The sequence below is a fragment of the Podarcis cretensis genome, assembly GCF_951804945.1.
Source record: "Podarcis cretensis genome assembly, chromosome: 6".
In the NCBI taxonomy this organism is placed as follows: Eukaryota; Metazoa; Chordata; class Lepidosauria; order Squamata; family Lacertidae; genus Podarcis; species Podarcis cretensis.
In genome coordinates, this window is record NC_137175.1 from 96,315,646 (window position 1) to 96,332,373 (window position 16,728).

Below are 16,728 nucleotides of genomic sequence, written 5' to 3' on the forward strand. Positions count from 1 at the left end.
CCTGGTACCTTCTGAATATGTGCCCTACCACTGAACTATGACCCAACTCCATAAATAAAGATGGTTTAAAGCTGTAACTCCACTCACAACTGACTGTGAATGAATCTAACCGGTGTCTGTAGGACTTAAAGGTAAAGGTAAAGGTACCCCTGCCGGTATGGGCCAGTCTTGACAGACTCTGGGGTTGTGCGCCCATCTCACTTAAGAGGCCAGGGGCCAGCGCTGTCCAGAGACACTTCCGGGTCACGTGGCCAGCGTGACATCGCTGCTCTGGCCAGAGCCAGAGCCAGAGCCGCACACGGAAACGCCGTTTACCTTCCCGCTGGTAAGCGGTCCCTATTTATCTACTTGCACCCGGAGGTGCTTTCGAACTGCTAGGTTGGCAGGCGCTGGGACCGAGCAGCGGGAGCGCACCCCGCCGCAGGGATTCGAACCGCTGACCTTTCGATCGGCAAGTCCTAGGCGCTGAGGCTTTAACCCACAGCGCCACCTGTTGGACTTACATCTGAGTAAAACTATGAAACCTATGCTGACGCCATGCTGAGTCAATTCATTACCACTGGGCAACAAAGGGTCTTCCACAAAAATCAATTGGTTGAGTTCAGGACAGCTCATTAGAAGTCTGCAGACCACAATAGGGTCACGGTTTGGTTTTGCAACCCCTAATCAGCTAAAGGTGATCTTTACTTGCCACTGCACAGTGGCAATTTACAAGCCTGTTACATGGGTTTGTTTCCTAATATGAAGATAGCTAACATGTTCTGCCTTGCCTTCTCCAACTCAGGACTCAAATTGTTCGTCAAATTGTTTTAATTTTAGGCCGATTTAATCCACCTTATTTAAACCAGTGGCAGTTTAAACCACCTGAAAGTTCATAGGCAGTCATATCTACCAGCTGGATCCATTCCCCTGCCTCATCCACTCTTTCCTAACATCCATCAATCAAAGGACTGTTTTGATTAGTCCCATTTGCCATTGGATCTTTTGGCTAAATCAATTAGATTTAATAAATGTACATATTGCCAAGGCTGGGAAATGGATTCCTGTTTGAGGCACTGAAATATCAGGTAATTTACAGGTAAAGGTACTACTCATTGTTATAAGGTCATCTTTAACATTTTCTTATTCACTTCATGCTACATACAATTGCCAAAAGACTCTTTAAAATACAAGTGCACGATTGACTCTTGACCCATCAATTAAAATTTGCCCCTGATGTAATCAACTAGAACATCAGTTGATCAACCAATCAATTAAAATATTTAACCTTAGTTAAACTCAATTTAGTTAAACAGTGCACTTGGCTAATATGAAGATTTAAGAAGAAAATCTGAAAAACAAGGTCATCTGCATGAGACAGGATCTATTTTAGCAACAAGTATCTATTAAAATAAATCAGATGTAGGGCACTGCCTACTTTCATCAGCAAGGCATCAACTCGTTCTATCCCCGAATCTATGGGTAGGTAAATTAGGAGGGGTCACTCTCTGGAAATGGGGTGTTAATCATTTTGTCCTGCATTTACTTATGAGAAAAGGAACAAGCCACCTGTTCAAATAACAAAAACTTAAAAACCTTTCTAAAGAGATTTATTTCGTGTGGGATGGTAAATGCTTTTCTAAGAATAAAAATGTAGGGATTATGGACCCAGTGTACTGGGTCCATAGTCCAGTTAATCCTTGCTCTACAGGGATTTACGTTTTAAACAGATAAATTTGTTCTAGGGCCAAACTTGGCATTAGGTGCACAGGACCTGTAGTCGTGATTCTTAATTTCAACTGCACAGATTTTTAAAGGAAGAAAGTTATCCATCTCTATGTAATATAATATGGGGGTGGCAAGGACCTCGGAAGTTATACACCGTTACAGATGCAAATACTGCTTGGAATAACCTGATCCCCATATGAAAAATCCTTGCTCAGTTCCTCCTCGCACTATTACTCAATGCTGTAATCTCTACTATACCTGTTGCATTTTGCAAGAGCCTCCCCTTCACGGATTTAAAAGTCAATGAAGTTTTGTACTTTTGTTTAAAGATAAATGAAAAACTGTAACTGTTCTACAATACAGTATCATCAGTTTAAAAAGTAACTCAGTATATGAAACAGCATACATATGACAGGTCAGAGCTACTGCTGGCGTCTGGAAACAAGACCATTTACCTAGATGTTAAATTATAGTTTTAGAATTTCAATATCTCATTTCAGATATTTGTGACTCAAGGCAAATTCACACAATACATTTAAAGCACATTCAGCACACATTTAAAGCATGTGATTTTCCACAAAGAATGCTGGGAACTGTAGTTTGTTTAAAGAGCTATGAATTGTAGCTCTGTTAGGGAAAAGCAATAGTTCCCGGGATTCTTTCGAGGAAGACATGTGCTTTAAATGTATGATGTGTTCCATAGGCCACAACATTCTCAGCTTGTGGCACAGATCTAAACCGAATACTTGAAAATGATCAATCAATCTCCCCCAGTAACTCTGAGAATTACAGTTTTTGGATAAAGTAAGGATTCTCAGGATCATCCTTCAATAGTTAACAAAAGCTAGAAGTTTTGTCTCTCCATGCTAACAAGAAATCAGAAAAGTAACATAGAAAAAACTAACTCGAATCGTCTGACTTATCAGGCACCTTAACCTACAGCTCCTACTGTACCTATCTTCCAAATAGACTCCCAATGTGAAATATTGAGATAATTAGATAACTCCATCTGTTTCACTGGAACTGCTTCAAAAGTTTTCCCTTCTCCCATCCAAAATAGATGTATTCTGCTGACTTAACCCAATTGGTGCATTGCAGATTCTTTGAATAACCGAGGTTCACAGCTGATATCTCATCAGATAAAGGGGGCTCAATCCTGCTCAAGGAGAAGTCTGAGCCCTCTAGCAGTCAATCATTTTAAGACTTAACTGCACTACACAACTAAAGAGGTCATTATCCTAGTGCACCAACACGTAAAATCTATTATTCATCCATAGCATTAATAAGCATTAAGTATTTATTATTAATCTCTCCTGGAATGAAAAAGTAGAATAACTGAGTTTCAACTGTTCCAGGTACACAGCACTTTGAATTTCAGAAATATTACTAGGCATCTTTTAGGTTACTGTTCTCTCGTCTAGTTTTTACCTGGAGATGCTGTTGGCTTCATTCGTGCAATCATCTCTCCAGCCAGGAGAGCTCAGCAGCAGCTTGCAGAAAGTGATTTTGGGCATACATTCCAAGACACAGGTACCGGAGTATTACTTAATCAGTCATTTTTTGTTGCTGTCTCTTCTTCCAAGAACTGAAAAGATTCTCGCCCTTAGCAGCCAGGCAGAATTTCTATATAGCTGACTGGTCACCTGATAGCAAAGCAAAGCAGTATGGATCTAGCAGCTCAGAAAGACAATGACTCAGTTTTATCCTCTCTCCCTTGGACAGCAAAATTCACAGAAATTGGATTTACATTCAGTGTTCAAAGACAGAAAGCAGCAGCCAAGTTTTTTAGGTTGTAAGAGAAATGATCCATTAAACATCCTGAAAACAGAATGTGCCTCAATGTATAGGTTTAAAATACTACATATCATGCTTCCCCCTTTTTAAATGTGAGAGATCATGCCCATGTTCATGGATCATGTCTAGTTGTGTCCTCAAAGCGGTACAGCAACTCCTGAAGTTGGGATCTTTGTGACACATGTTTCTTTAAGCCCTTGTTCAAACTCATCTGATATTGACAAGCTGGAACATGTGCAGAGGAGAGCAACCAAGATGATCAAGGTTCTGGAAACCAAGCTTTATGAGGAGCGGTTGAGGGAGTTGGATATGTTTAGCCTGGTAAAGAGGAGACCGAGAAGAGATATGACAGCCACCTTCAAATATCTAAAGGGCTATCACATGGGTAGGACCCAAACCAATGGCTTCAAATTACAAGAAATGAGACTCCAGCTAACCAGGAAGACCTTTCGGACAGTAAGAGCCGTTCAGCAGTGGAACAGACTCAAACAAGAGGTGATGGATTCTCCTTCCTTGGAGGTTTTAAGCAGAGGTTGGATAGCTGTCTGTCATGGATGATCTAGCTGAGATTCCTGCATTATAATTCCATGATTCTTCAACTGCAGTCTTAATTGCCTTGGTTTTTAATAAAATTGAATATGGATTTAATTGTGATTGCTAATAATTAATCATTAACACAAGCTTGGTCTTATCAGTACTGGCCCTAGAAGCAGTTTCCAAAGCTGAAAATGGGCCTCTGTTGTTGAGAATGTCCACTGCCAACATGATGTTGTTGTTGTTGTTGTTGTTTAGTCGTTTAGTCGTGTCCGACTCTTCGTGACCCCATGGACCAGAGAACGCCAGGCACTCCTGTCCTCCACTGCCCCCCGCAGCTTGGTCAGACTCATGCTGGTAACCTCGAAAACACTATCCAACCATCTCGTCCTCTGTCGCCCCCTTCTCCTTGTGCCCTCCATCTTTCCCAACATCAGGGTCTTCTCCAGGGAGTCTTCTCTTCTCATGAGGTGGCCAAAGTACTGGAGCCTCAGCTTCACAATCTGTCCTTCCAGTGAGCACTCAGTGCTGATTTCCTTCAGAATGGAGAGGTTTGATCTTCTTGCAGTCCATGGGACTCTCAAGAGTCTCCTCCAGCACCATAATTCAAAAGCATCAATTCTTCGGCGATCAGCCTTCTTTATGGTCCAGCTCTCACTTCCATACATCACTACTGGGAAAACCATAGCTTTAACTATACGGACCTTTGTTGGCAAGGTGATGTCTCTACTTCTCAAGATGCTGTCTAGGCCTGTCATTGCCCTTCTCCCAAGAAGCAGGCGTCTTTTAATTTCGTGGCTGCTGTCACCATCTGCAGTGATCATGGAACCCAAGAAAGTAAAATCTCTCACTGCCTCCATTTCTTCCCCTTCTATTTGCCAGGAGGTGATGGGACCAGTAGCCATGATCTTCGTTTTTTTGATGTTGAGCTTCAGACCATATTTTGCACTCTCCTCTTTCACCCTCAATAAAAGGTTCTTTAATTCCTCCTCACTTTCTGCCATCAAGGTTGTGTCATCTGCATATCTGAGGTTGTTGATATTTCTTCCGGCAATCTTAATTCCGGCTAGGGATTCATCCAGCCCAGCCTTTCGCATGATGAATTCTGCATATAAGTTAAATAAGCAGGGAGACAAAATGCAGCCTTGTCGTACTCCTTTCCCAATTTTGAACCAGTCAGTTGTTCCATATCCAGTTCTAACTGTAGCTTCTTGTCCCACATAGAGATTTCTCAGGAGACAGATGAGGTGATCAGGCACTCCCATTTCTTTAAGAACTTGCCATAGTTTGCCATGGTCAACACAGTCAAAGGCTTTTGCATAGTCAATGAAGCAGAAGTAAATGTCTTTCTGGAACTCTCTAGCTTTCTCCATAATCCAGCGCATGTTTGCAATTTGGTCCCTGGTTCCTCTGCCTCTTCTAAATCCAGCTTGCACTTCTGGGAGTTCTCGGTCCACATACTGCTTGAGCCTTCCTTGTAGAATTTTAAGCATAACCTTGCTAGCGTGAGAAATTAGTGCAATTGTGCGATAGTTGGAGCATTCTTTGGCACTGCCCTTCTTTGGGATTGGGATGTAGACTGATCTTCTCCAATCTTCTGGCCACTGCTAAGTTTTCCAAACTTGCTGGCATATTGAGTGTAGCACCTTAACAGCATCATCTTTTAAAATTTTAAATAGTTCAGCTGGAATACCATCACTTCCACTGGCCTTGTTATTTGCAGTGCTTTCTAAGGCCCATTTGACTTCACTCTCCAGGATGTCTGGCTCAAGGTCAGCAACCACACTACCTGGGGTATATGAGACATCCGTTTCTTTCTGGTATAATTCCTCTGTGTATTCTTGCCACCTCTTCTTGATGTCTTCTGCTTCTGTTAGGTCCTTTCCACTTTTGTCCTTTATTATGGAAATCTTTGTACGAAATGTTCCTTTCATATCTCCAATTTTCTTGAACAGATCTCTGGTTCAACATGATACCCACAGACAAACATATGCCTGCAGAAGCCTTCCCTTATCTCTATTGAATTTAAACTAGAATTAAGCATTTTTTTTCTACAGCCTCTGTTTTATACTGCATTCATCTAGGGAAGCTTCAATACCAAGCACTATTCATAGGATGCTTTGCCACTTCCTCTCCTTCTGTAAATTTTTTTTAAAATGTGCACAACAGCTAATACCTCTATTCCAACAAGAAAGGTCTAGTACTGTGATGATCTTGACAGGAAGAAACACATTAAGTGCTAATATCTCATCTCCCACTCACCAAGCTTCCAATTTACTACCAAGTACTAGCTTCATAACTTGTTTGCAATTCATTAGGATGAAATCACTTTAAGTCCAGGAAAGATAGACCATGGGGGGGGTTTTGGGGGGGGGAGAAGTGGCAAGCCCAATGTCTCCCCCTCATTACTCACTGCAGAATCCACCTCCTCAGGAAGATACATGACTTATGCCAGCAGATCTGTACATTAAGAACATCCAGATAAGTCCCAAACTTCAAGCATACTCACATCAACATGAGGGACAACTGCTCCCTTATTCCAAGGGCATCCTTCTATAAAAAGGAAGTGACTTTTCAATTCTATGCTTGTGGGATGAGGGAGAAACGGCTTGTTCAATCAGCTTCCGTGATTACATCCTCAAATTTGAGGGGTTCTCTTACAGTCAGGGCCAAAACAGGACATTTTGCCACTTGAGGCAAGACAGACCAGCCACTATCACCTCTATAATAATAATAATAATAATTTATTATTTGTACCCCGCCCATCTGGCTGGGTTTCCCCAGCCACTCTGGGCGGCTTCCAACAGAGATGAAAAATACACTAAAATGTCACATATTAAAAACTTCCCTGAACAGGGCTGGCTTCAGATGTTTTCTGAATGTTAGGTAGTTGTCCATCGCCTTGACATCCGATGGGAGGGCATTCCACAGGGTGGGCGCCACCACCGAGAAGGCCCTCTGCCTGGTTCCCTGTAACTTGGCCTCTCGCAGTGAGGGAACCGCCAGAAGGCCCTCGGCGCTGGACCTCAGTGTCCGGGCAGACCGATGGGGGAGGAGACGCTCCTTCAGATATACTGGACCGAGGCCATTTAGGGCTTTAAAGGTCAGCACCAACACTTTGAATTGTGCTCGGAAACGTACTGGGAGCCAATGTAGGTCTTTCAAGACCGGTGTTATATGGTCTCGGCGGCCGCTCCCTCTCTGCACACCAGCTCCATTTCACTCTGAAGAAGAAAGGGATCTTCCTCAGAGTGAAGAATTATGGGCAGTCTTTGGGAGTGCCTAGGAACTGACACCTTTGCAGTGACAAATATTGGTCAGTTTTGCTATAATAAACTATGGAGCTCTCCCATGGCATCAACAATGCGAGGAAGGACCCTTCGCTCTTGCTATGGCAGACAGGTGGCAGCAACACTTCTAGAAGCCTAGCAACCTGTTGCTGCTTGGCGTGTAGCAGTGGAAGAGGCAGAAGGCAGCCCATCAGCTAGGTAGCCAGCTGGTCAAACAGAAGCAGGCTGGTCCTCAGGCAGGAGGAAATGGCATGGAAGGTGATCCACCACTGTTTTCCATCCATCGGCTAGGCAAGGTGTTCCCTTTGTCTAATGGGTGGGCCCATTCTGTTCATAGTCAGGTGGGGAATCATCATGACTGCCTCTAGGGTCCTTAAAGGTAAAGGTAACCTAACAAATAGGTAAGTCGCGGACGACTCTGGGGTTGCGGAGCTCATCTCGCTATATTGGCCGAGGGAGCCGGCGTATAGCTTCCGAGTCATGTGGCCAGCATGACTAAGCCGCTTCTGGCAAACCAGAGCAGTGCACGGAAACGCCGTTTATCTTCCCGCCGGAGCGGTACCAATTTATCTACTTGCACTTTGATGTGGTTTCGAACTGCTAGGTTGGCAGGAGCAGGGACCGAACAATGGGAGCTCACCCTGTCGCAGGGATTCGAACCGCCGACCTTCTGATCGGCAAGTCCTGGGTCCTTAGGTAAGCGCAAATCAACAAGAAATCACATGCACATAATCACTCCTGATACCTTAACTGGAGCAACTGAGAAACGGGAGGGAAGGAAGCAGAGTGTGAATACTTTGTTTCTCCGAATGAAATCCCTCTCTGTCTCTGTTAGATGTTAAGGGCTCTTGAACAGCCAACTTATAACAGAGATGTGGATGCAAGGGCAAAACAATAGTGGTACCTTGGTTCTCAAACCTAATCCGTTCTGAAAGTCTGTTCCAAAACCAAAGCGTTCCAAAACCAAGGCACGCTTTCCCATAGAAAGTAATGCAAAACGGATCAATCCGTTCCAGACTTTTAAAAACAACCCCTAAAACAGCAATTTAACATGAATTTTACTATCTAACAAGACCACTGAACCATAAAATGAAAGCAATAATTGATGTACAGTAATATAAAATAAATAAAACAGTATTGTAGATGATAAAAATTAAAGTAATTTTTTCTTCTTCCCTGCACTGATGATAGTCATTGTTTGGATAGGGGGCTTTTATCCATTTCCGCAGTCACACAATCAATCAATCAATCAATCAGTAGCTGAACTGGGATCCACACAGTCACAAAAACAAAAAACGCAAAGTAACAAAAACAAAAGCACCAAATATAAACTCCAAATATCACCTCAGAACACTGCAATCGTAAACGGAACGCTTGAATTACAATGGGGGGAACGACGCAAAATAGCAGCGCAACAGGAAACAAGGGGACGCAAAACGGAGCACATTCGGCTTCTGAAAAAAAGTTCGAAAACCGGAACACCTACTTCTGGTTTTGCAGCATTCGGGTTACAAGTTGTTTGTGGACTAAGCTGTTCGAAAACCGAGGTACCACTGTACTTTCTCAGGCAAAAGAAGCTATTCAACCTTATGGCAGGGAAGCAAACAACAAGGCATCACTGAAGACATAAAGATATGTTAAAATAGGACTCTTCTTCACAATGATGCTTCCCCTCTTGGTCTGGGAGCCAACTTCATTTAGAGCTCTCTAGCCAGACAGAAATTCTTCAGCAAGTCACAAGTACATATTTTACCATCAGAAGGGGTGGCCCAGGACTCAGGCATCCAAACAGCATTATCAATCTACTAGAAATACCTCCTGTGTAAGCCTAATTGAAATAAATGAGAGCCTTGCAGCTGTATACTGGATACAACCATGGATATTCGATTCATTAGCTAAACTCCCATCATCCATAGCGAACAGGACCAGTGGTCAGGGATAGTGGGAATTGTAGTCCCAAAACAGCTGGAGGGCCAGGTTTGGCCATGTCTGAGCTAAAGGGTTACTTTGGGTGGGGGGAAATCACCATTTTGGATTAAGAACAGCATCATTATCAATAAGAAACAAGTAAAAAACCATCTCTAACCAAAGAAAAGATCTCTATATGGAGTGTGAGAATCTAGTATTCATTCATTTTGAAGGGTATTCAGCCGTGGTGCCAGTTGGGTTAACAAATCTTAAGGCACTTAGAAGATTCCCAGTGCCTGTTCTTGCTCCTCTTGCCTTTTGCTAGAGCTGATAGTGAACAAACACTAAAATCGGGCATATGCAAAGATGCAGAAAAAGTAAACTTCTCAACAGGTCATGGTCATTAATTTCTCTTCCCAAGGACTCATTTCAGGCCTGACTTTCCCTCATTTGCAACAATTACAGCTTTCCAAAACACAAGGGAATCCCCCAAACCATGTTTTGCCTTCTTTCCAATTAGAGAGAGAAGCAACAACAGGCTTTGTTGTTACTAATTACAGCTTCAGCACCGCACAGTATTTCTTTCCTGGTAACCAAAGCCATTATTAGGGAGATATTTCCCCTAAGCTGCACTTTCAATAGATTCATAGAATCATAGAATCATAGATTCTGGGGGATAACTACACCACCCAGAAACCCTATAGATTTTCAAAAACAGAATACTCAGAATATGAAGGCCTTGTAAATGATGCACTAAAAAGACTAGTTCAAAAAGGCTATTAATTTACTATGGAAATTAGTGGATTAGGAAGTATCCTTTTTTAAAAAAAGTTATGTCCCACACTTTTTTCTCTCAAGACACACACACACAAGGAGCCCCCAGTGGCACAATGGGTTGGGGTGGCTGGCTGTTAAAACCAGAAAGTTTTTCGTTTGAGGCCATCCGGGGACGGCTGTGAGCAGGATTCTTGCACTGCAGGGGGCTTGGACTAGATGACCCTTGGGTCCCTTTCGACAATTCTATGATTCTAAGGTGGTTTGAAACAAATGCTGAACAAGTTCCTCATAATGTACAAAAGGATTAAAAACCAAAACCTTTCCACATGGAGAACAAGTTCAACAAGTTTAACAAGATTCCCACCCCCCCAAAAGAGGACCAGAGAACTATATTGATTACCAGAATATCAGAATGTACCAGATCCTTGTCCCTTGAAGTTAGAAATGTAATTAAAATAATGAGGGACAGCTGCAAGGGTGGTGAACACAGAGGCCCCAGTCGTAACTATGATGTGCAATAATTACCTACAAACGAAGCAAACGCAAACTATTTGCAATTTGGTAATTTTCCCGATTATGGTCATGGATTAAATATAGGCGTCCGAGTGTGCATTTGCTGCATAGGTTTATATATTGTGATCAGTTATTGAGATGGATCAATGGAAAGCATACTCTTTGATTAGTTTCATATTTATGTCTGGTCTCTAATTCAGGCCATGGAAAGGGTTCTAGCTTAGCCTTTCTGCTTCCTTTTCTTTCTAGGTTCAGAGACATTTTGTTCATTCTGGTAGAGCATTCTAACATGCAACCCATTCACCCCATATGCTGACTGAAGTGTTACAGTCTCACAAAGGCCATATCGGGGCTTTTATGAACTGCCACACTCACGTCTAAACAGGGGTTTTGAATCCAGGGCTCCAAATGAAACAGCTTGGCCACTGAACTACATTCGGGATAATGTATATAATAAATCTAGCTCAAGATCCCTAAGCAGTAAGTTCAGCCACCACCCTTCATAAAATATAATAAGACAATTATATAGATTGCATGTGCACACATACGGAGGTGGCGCTGGAAATTCTGCATTACAGTTTCTATCCTAGCAATTTTGTCTATCCTCTTGTGCTTTCAGCATTTGGTGTCCATTCCAAAGCTATTTTGGGTGCAGCTGTTGCTGTTAGCATATGCTGCTGGCTGCCATCTGTCTCTCCTTTTCGCTTCAGTCACATCCAGCTCCAACGCTCTCCTTCCCCGGGATCAGCTCTCATTGTCATCTTTAAGGGGGACACTTAAGTATTCAGCTCACTGTGAAGCATGCCCTTCAAACAAGGAGATTCTCCCAAAAAAGCAATCCTAAACTAACTAAACTATCGGAAAAACAGTGAGCATAATTCAAAGCTATGTATTTCGGCCATCGTACACGATCTTTTATTTTCCAGAGATGTGTTTTGTTCTTCCCATCCTTGCACTGTCGCAGTGCTGCCTACAAAATCTAGTCCCTGTAAAATATCTGATATACAGTGATACCTCTGTTTAAGAACAGTCCTGCTTACGAACTCTGCAAAACCCGAAGCAGTGTCCCGGTTTGCAAACTTTACCTTGGTCTAAGAACGGAATCCGAATGGTGGAAGGGCACTGGCGGCGGGAGGCCTCATTAGGGAAAGCACGCCTCGGTTTAAGAACAGATTCGGTTTAAGAATGGACTTCAGGAACGGATTAAGTTTGTAAACCAAGGTACCACTGTATTAGTTGCCCTGCAATGCATTGTACTATGGGAGGAGGGCAGAAAATAGGGCTAGTGGTAGGGCTAAAAGGAAAGCACAGAAGGGGGAATAGGAAAGGGAGAAGCCAGAGCCATAGCAGAACTGGGTGCCTTTCATTTTCTTGGGCAATATTTGCATTCTTTGAAATGGAATTACAGTTTGCGGTAGAAAAATATGGATTAAAAGAGTGTTTTGTGCTCAGATTCCCACATCCACCTTATACTCAAGTTATTGTGCAAGTTACTTGTTCTTTTTCATTAAGCCATGATTCCATGGTGGCCATTTTGTGGTGGTGTCCACAACAGGTTCCCCCCTCCAAATTTCTAAGAAAGTTGGTGAGCCCCAATATAGTCCATATGAAATATGCTGCAGAAAATATGGACTATCCCATCATGCCAGTGGGCTTTTTCCCACTTTGGTTGCACACGTTAATAAAATGGGCAAGGAGGTTAAATTTCTTAGCCTCATTCAGCATCCAGGCAGGTTACATTGCCCTTGGAATCCATGGGCTATAGAAATATAAATGTCTCCTGGTATGCTTTGGGTACAATTCACTGAGAACAATGGCTGCCCACCCTCCATTTCAATCAACTAATTTGTGAGGTAGAAGAGGTAGAATCAAATGCCCTTGAATCCTAATTTCATTTGTCAGTTTAGCAATGTGTCTCGCTTGTTAATTGTTGTACCTCTTGTCATTTCCCATCTCCTTTAAAAGCCAAGACAGCATTTCTTTCTCCTAACAATACCTACTTAAAGGTAAAGGTAAAGGGACCCATGACCATTAGGTCCAGTCGTGACTGATTCTGTGGTTGCGGCGCTCATCTCACTTTACTGGCTGAGGGAGCCGGTGTACAGCTTCCGGGTCATGTGGCCAGCATGACTAAGCCACTTCTGGCAAACCAGAGCAGCGCACGGAAACACCGTTTACCTTCCCGCCGGAGTGGTACCTATTTATCTTCTTGCACTTTGACGTGCTTTCGAACTGCTAGGTTGGCAGGAGCTGGGACCAAGCAATGGGAGCTCATCCCATCGCGGGGATTCGAACCACCGACCTTCTGATTGGCAAGCCCTAGGCTCTGTGGTTTAACCCACAGCGCCACCTGCATCCCTAACAATACCTACTTACGTCTCTGCTAATGCTCCGAGATTAGCACCTTGTCGAGAAACACAAGGCAGGTGCTTCAGAAATAGTGTCATCATGACTGTAACTGCAAAATGCTAATCACTAAGCCACAAGTACAGTTTGTTAGCCACTGATTAAAGATAGAAGAGCAAAACTGACAAACAACCTCTGATGCATTCTTCCCGTCAACAGGAAGTCACTAATATGTATGCTGCTGCCAAAAGATCAGTGTCCTTTAAATATATATATTTGAGCTCTTTTCAAGCGAGTCACTCAGTGATCTCATTTCAGCAAAGTAGACTCAGAAAGAGCAACAAAGTGTCCTCATGTGAGAAGCCAGAGGCAGGCCATACAGGTATGGCATATATACAACTGTCTCTGTCAGCTAACAGGTGAGAGGCCTCCCTTAGGTGACCAGCCTCCAAGGGCCAAACAAGACAAAATGGACGATGCCTTTGTCCCTGCTTTGTTGACACAGCCAGTGGTGGCACCTGATATTTAAACTCAAAAAGTGTGCCCTCCTCTGCCATTATATTCGGGTACTTCTCATGCCAGCCCAGCTTATATCTTGCTTTGGACAAGTGTATCACTGAGGAGAAAAGTACACAAAGCAATAGAGGGTGGCAAGGTAAGGCACAGCAGGTTAGGTTTGTTGCTTTATTTATTTAACAACTGACTACCTTGTCTTTGGTGTGTCTGTGGTTAAACCACAGAGCCTAGGACTTGCCAATCAGAAGGTCGGAGGTTCGAATCCCCGTGACGGGGTGAGTTCCCGTTGCTCGGTCCCTGCTCCTGCCAACCTAGCAGTTCGAAAGCACGTCAAAGTGCAAGTAGATAAATGGGTACCGCTCCAGCGGGAAGGTAAATGGTGTTTCCGTGTGCTGCTCTGGTTCACCAGAAGCAGCTTAGTCATGCTGGCCACATGACCTGGAAGCTGTACGCCGGCTCCCTCAGCCAATAAAGCGAGATGAGCGTCGCAACCCCAGAGTCGGCCACGACTGGACCTAATGGTCAGGGGTCCCTTTACCTTTACCTTGTCTTTCAGGGCATGCTTCTGGGATAGATCTCCCCTCACCCAGGCACAAAACGTGCTGCTAAAAAACAGAGGTCTGCTCACTCTGTACATAAATGGGGCAAACATGGGAACAAACAAATGCAACTGCCGCCCCCCCCCAACCACTGTGTTCCATTCGGCCCTTGTCTGTAGGCAATGAATGAACACAGGAATGAGAATGAACAAGCCAGCCATGACCGCTTCCATCATGTCAAGTTTGGCTCGCCAATGATAAAACAGGGTTTATCGTATTTATGGGGCCGCCTCTCCTGGTATGCCCCGGAGAGGACCTTAAGGTCCATGAATAATCATAGTTTAGAGGTCCCGGGCCCTAAGGAAGTCAGACTATCCTCCACCAGAGCCAGAGCCTTCTCAGTGATGGCTCCGACCTGGTGGAATGCTCTGTCCCATGAGACCAGGGCCCTGCAGGTTTTAACCTCCTTCCGTCGGGCCTGTAAGACAGAGCTATTCTGCCTGGCCTTTAATTTGAACTTAGCCTGATCTTTTATTCTCCTTCCTTCCCTCCCCGTCCCCTTTTTATGAAGATTACCCGCTCTTGGATCCCACAGCTAATTCTCCCCTGGTCTCCTCGCTGGCCCAAATAGGACTAATTTAGCCAGCTAGCCCTGGTGATCATCTAATGTTTATTGGATGGATTTCCCCCCTAAATTGACTTTTGAATTCTGAATTTATTGTTATTCAAGTTTTATACTGTATTTTATGCTGTTTTTTGTTGCATCAATTAAGTGTTTTAAATTTGTTGTTAGCTGCCCTGAGCCTGGTATTCTGAATGGGGAAGGGCAGGATATAAATAAAAAAATATTGTTTATTATTATTATTATTATTATTATTATTATTATTATTATTATATATGGTGCTTGAAGGCAGAGCTCTGGTACTTAAGACACCAACTCCCAAGCCAAAGACAGAGAGAATGAGATTCTTGCGACAAGCCTTGGGGAATTCTGGCTACACTAAGCTTTTGCTTCTTAGCTCTCCCCATTCCCTTCACCGCTTCTCAAGGGGGACAGTCCCTCGCCCCACACACAGAAAAAGTATGATTTTTCATAAACTGGTTTCCAATAGACTCTTATTAAAACTTTTTATGTTAAACTGAGTGAGGGTGCTATGACAAAACAGTGAAAATCTCTGAACAAAGCACAGGTTTCGGTTTATTACTTGCAAGCGCCAAGGGCTCAAATAAAAATGAAAACAAAACTAGGCAGCTCACACAAGTAGTTGGAGTCACTTTAAACCGCCCATGGAAGATACCATGCTATTGGGATAAACAGTTTTAAATTCCAGGATTCTTCAGCAGCTTCAGGAGCAAACAGTTGTGTCGGCGCTGGATAACGTAAGAGAAACTACGTGGATTCAGATAAATACGAACACTTTGGAATTATTGAGCTGCCCAACATTAACTGACAGTGTCATTGCTATATGGTCTTCACTGGAACACTCCTCCAGTGCTGTCTGTTCAAACAGGAAGATTATAGTACTCTGCAATGGAATGCAGTTTCTCATGGAAATTTAGCTTCGAAAGCTACATTGCGTGTTCTACTCATATAGCTTACCAAGCTTAGTAGCTCCCTCTGGCGGATAGTCAGGAAATTGACCCTCCGAAGGAACACTCACGGTGCGCCGCAGGCAACGCCCTTTGGAAGGCTCCGATGCCTGTTCCTGCCCTCCTTCCACAGCCATCTGCACATGAAAAAGACACAGGCAGGTTATAAATTTCTTTTTTTCAACATAAATTGCTGGAAGCAATCAAGAATTTTTCCTGCCCAGAATTAATGCCTCGATTCCATAGCACTGGTCGGCAAAACTGGGGGCTATTTAGATGATATCTGGACACATCTGCAATCTAGTTTTTATTTGAAACCGTGCACGGCAAAAGGAAGCAAGCATCACAGTTCCACAGACAATGCAGTTTAAAGGTCCAAAGAAATCCTGTGTTTCTCTGTTGCAGCAAAAACAAAAAGGGAATTGGGGCAGCATAAAGACTAATACATTTTATCACAGCACAAACTTTCGTGGAGCAAAGTTCGCTTTGTCAGATGTGCAATGCATCAAGTTATCGTTTCCAACTGTGTCTTGAAAAACTCTCCCAACTTTCTCCAATGCCCCCAGGGTTCCCTGCGCTCCCACTACGAAACTGAATATATTAGAAAATGAAATAGGCAGGTGTAAGCCACTCTGTGGGTAAAAGCATCCCAGTGCCAGGGATGAAATCTGGGACCTTGTCTCTCTGACCAAGGGGTGGTCTCTTTTGTGACAGAGTTATAAATTGCCCCAAGTGTACTTTCTGCTAACAAAGAGCTAGAGTGAAAGCAGAGAAAGACACTGCAACAGGCATATCGTAATTTTGGATGGGTGGGAAATGGGGACACACAACCACCACCAATATGTTGACATATATGGATTTAGTATGTTACATGTTCTCTCACATTAGTTGCAATTTTCCAGACTGAAATTCACACTTTCAGCTCAGCTTTCTGCCCAGCTCCCCTGATTGTTCTTCAGTTCCTTAGTCATGGAGTCCTACATGCATATTTATGTGTCTATGGACTCAGCTGGGGGGGGGGAATAAAAAATACAGTATTTTTTGCTCTATAAGATGCACCAGACCACAATATGCACCTAGATTTTGAAGGAGGAAAACAAGAAAAAAAATATTTTGAATCTCAGAAGGCAGAAGAGCAAGAGGGATCGCTGCGCAGTGAAAGCAGCAATCCCTCTTGCTGTTCTGGCTTCTGGGATAGCTGCACAGCCTGCATT

At 43.4% G+C, this 16,728-nt stretch overlaps 1 protein-coding gene across 8 annotated transcripts in view; it reads right to left on the reverse strand.

Annotated features, from left to right (window-relative positions):
- Window positions 1-16,728, reverse strand: part of RASAL2 (RAS protein activator like 2) — a 239,765-nt gene that overhangs the window by 109,230 nt on the left and 113,807 nt on the right. For all 8 annotated transcript variants that reach the window (XR_013840015.1, XM_079981082.1, XM_079981081.1 and 5 more), the window contains exon 3: window positions 15,525-15,651. Coding sequence is in view for 7 of the 8 variants with exons in the window: in XM_079981082.1 (XP_079837208.1) it covers window positions 15,525-15,651 (127 nt within the window). In the remaining variant the exon portion in view is untranslated. The remainder of the gene's footprint in view (window positions 1-15,524; window positions 15,652-16,728) is intronic.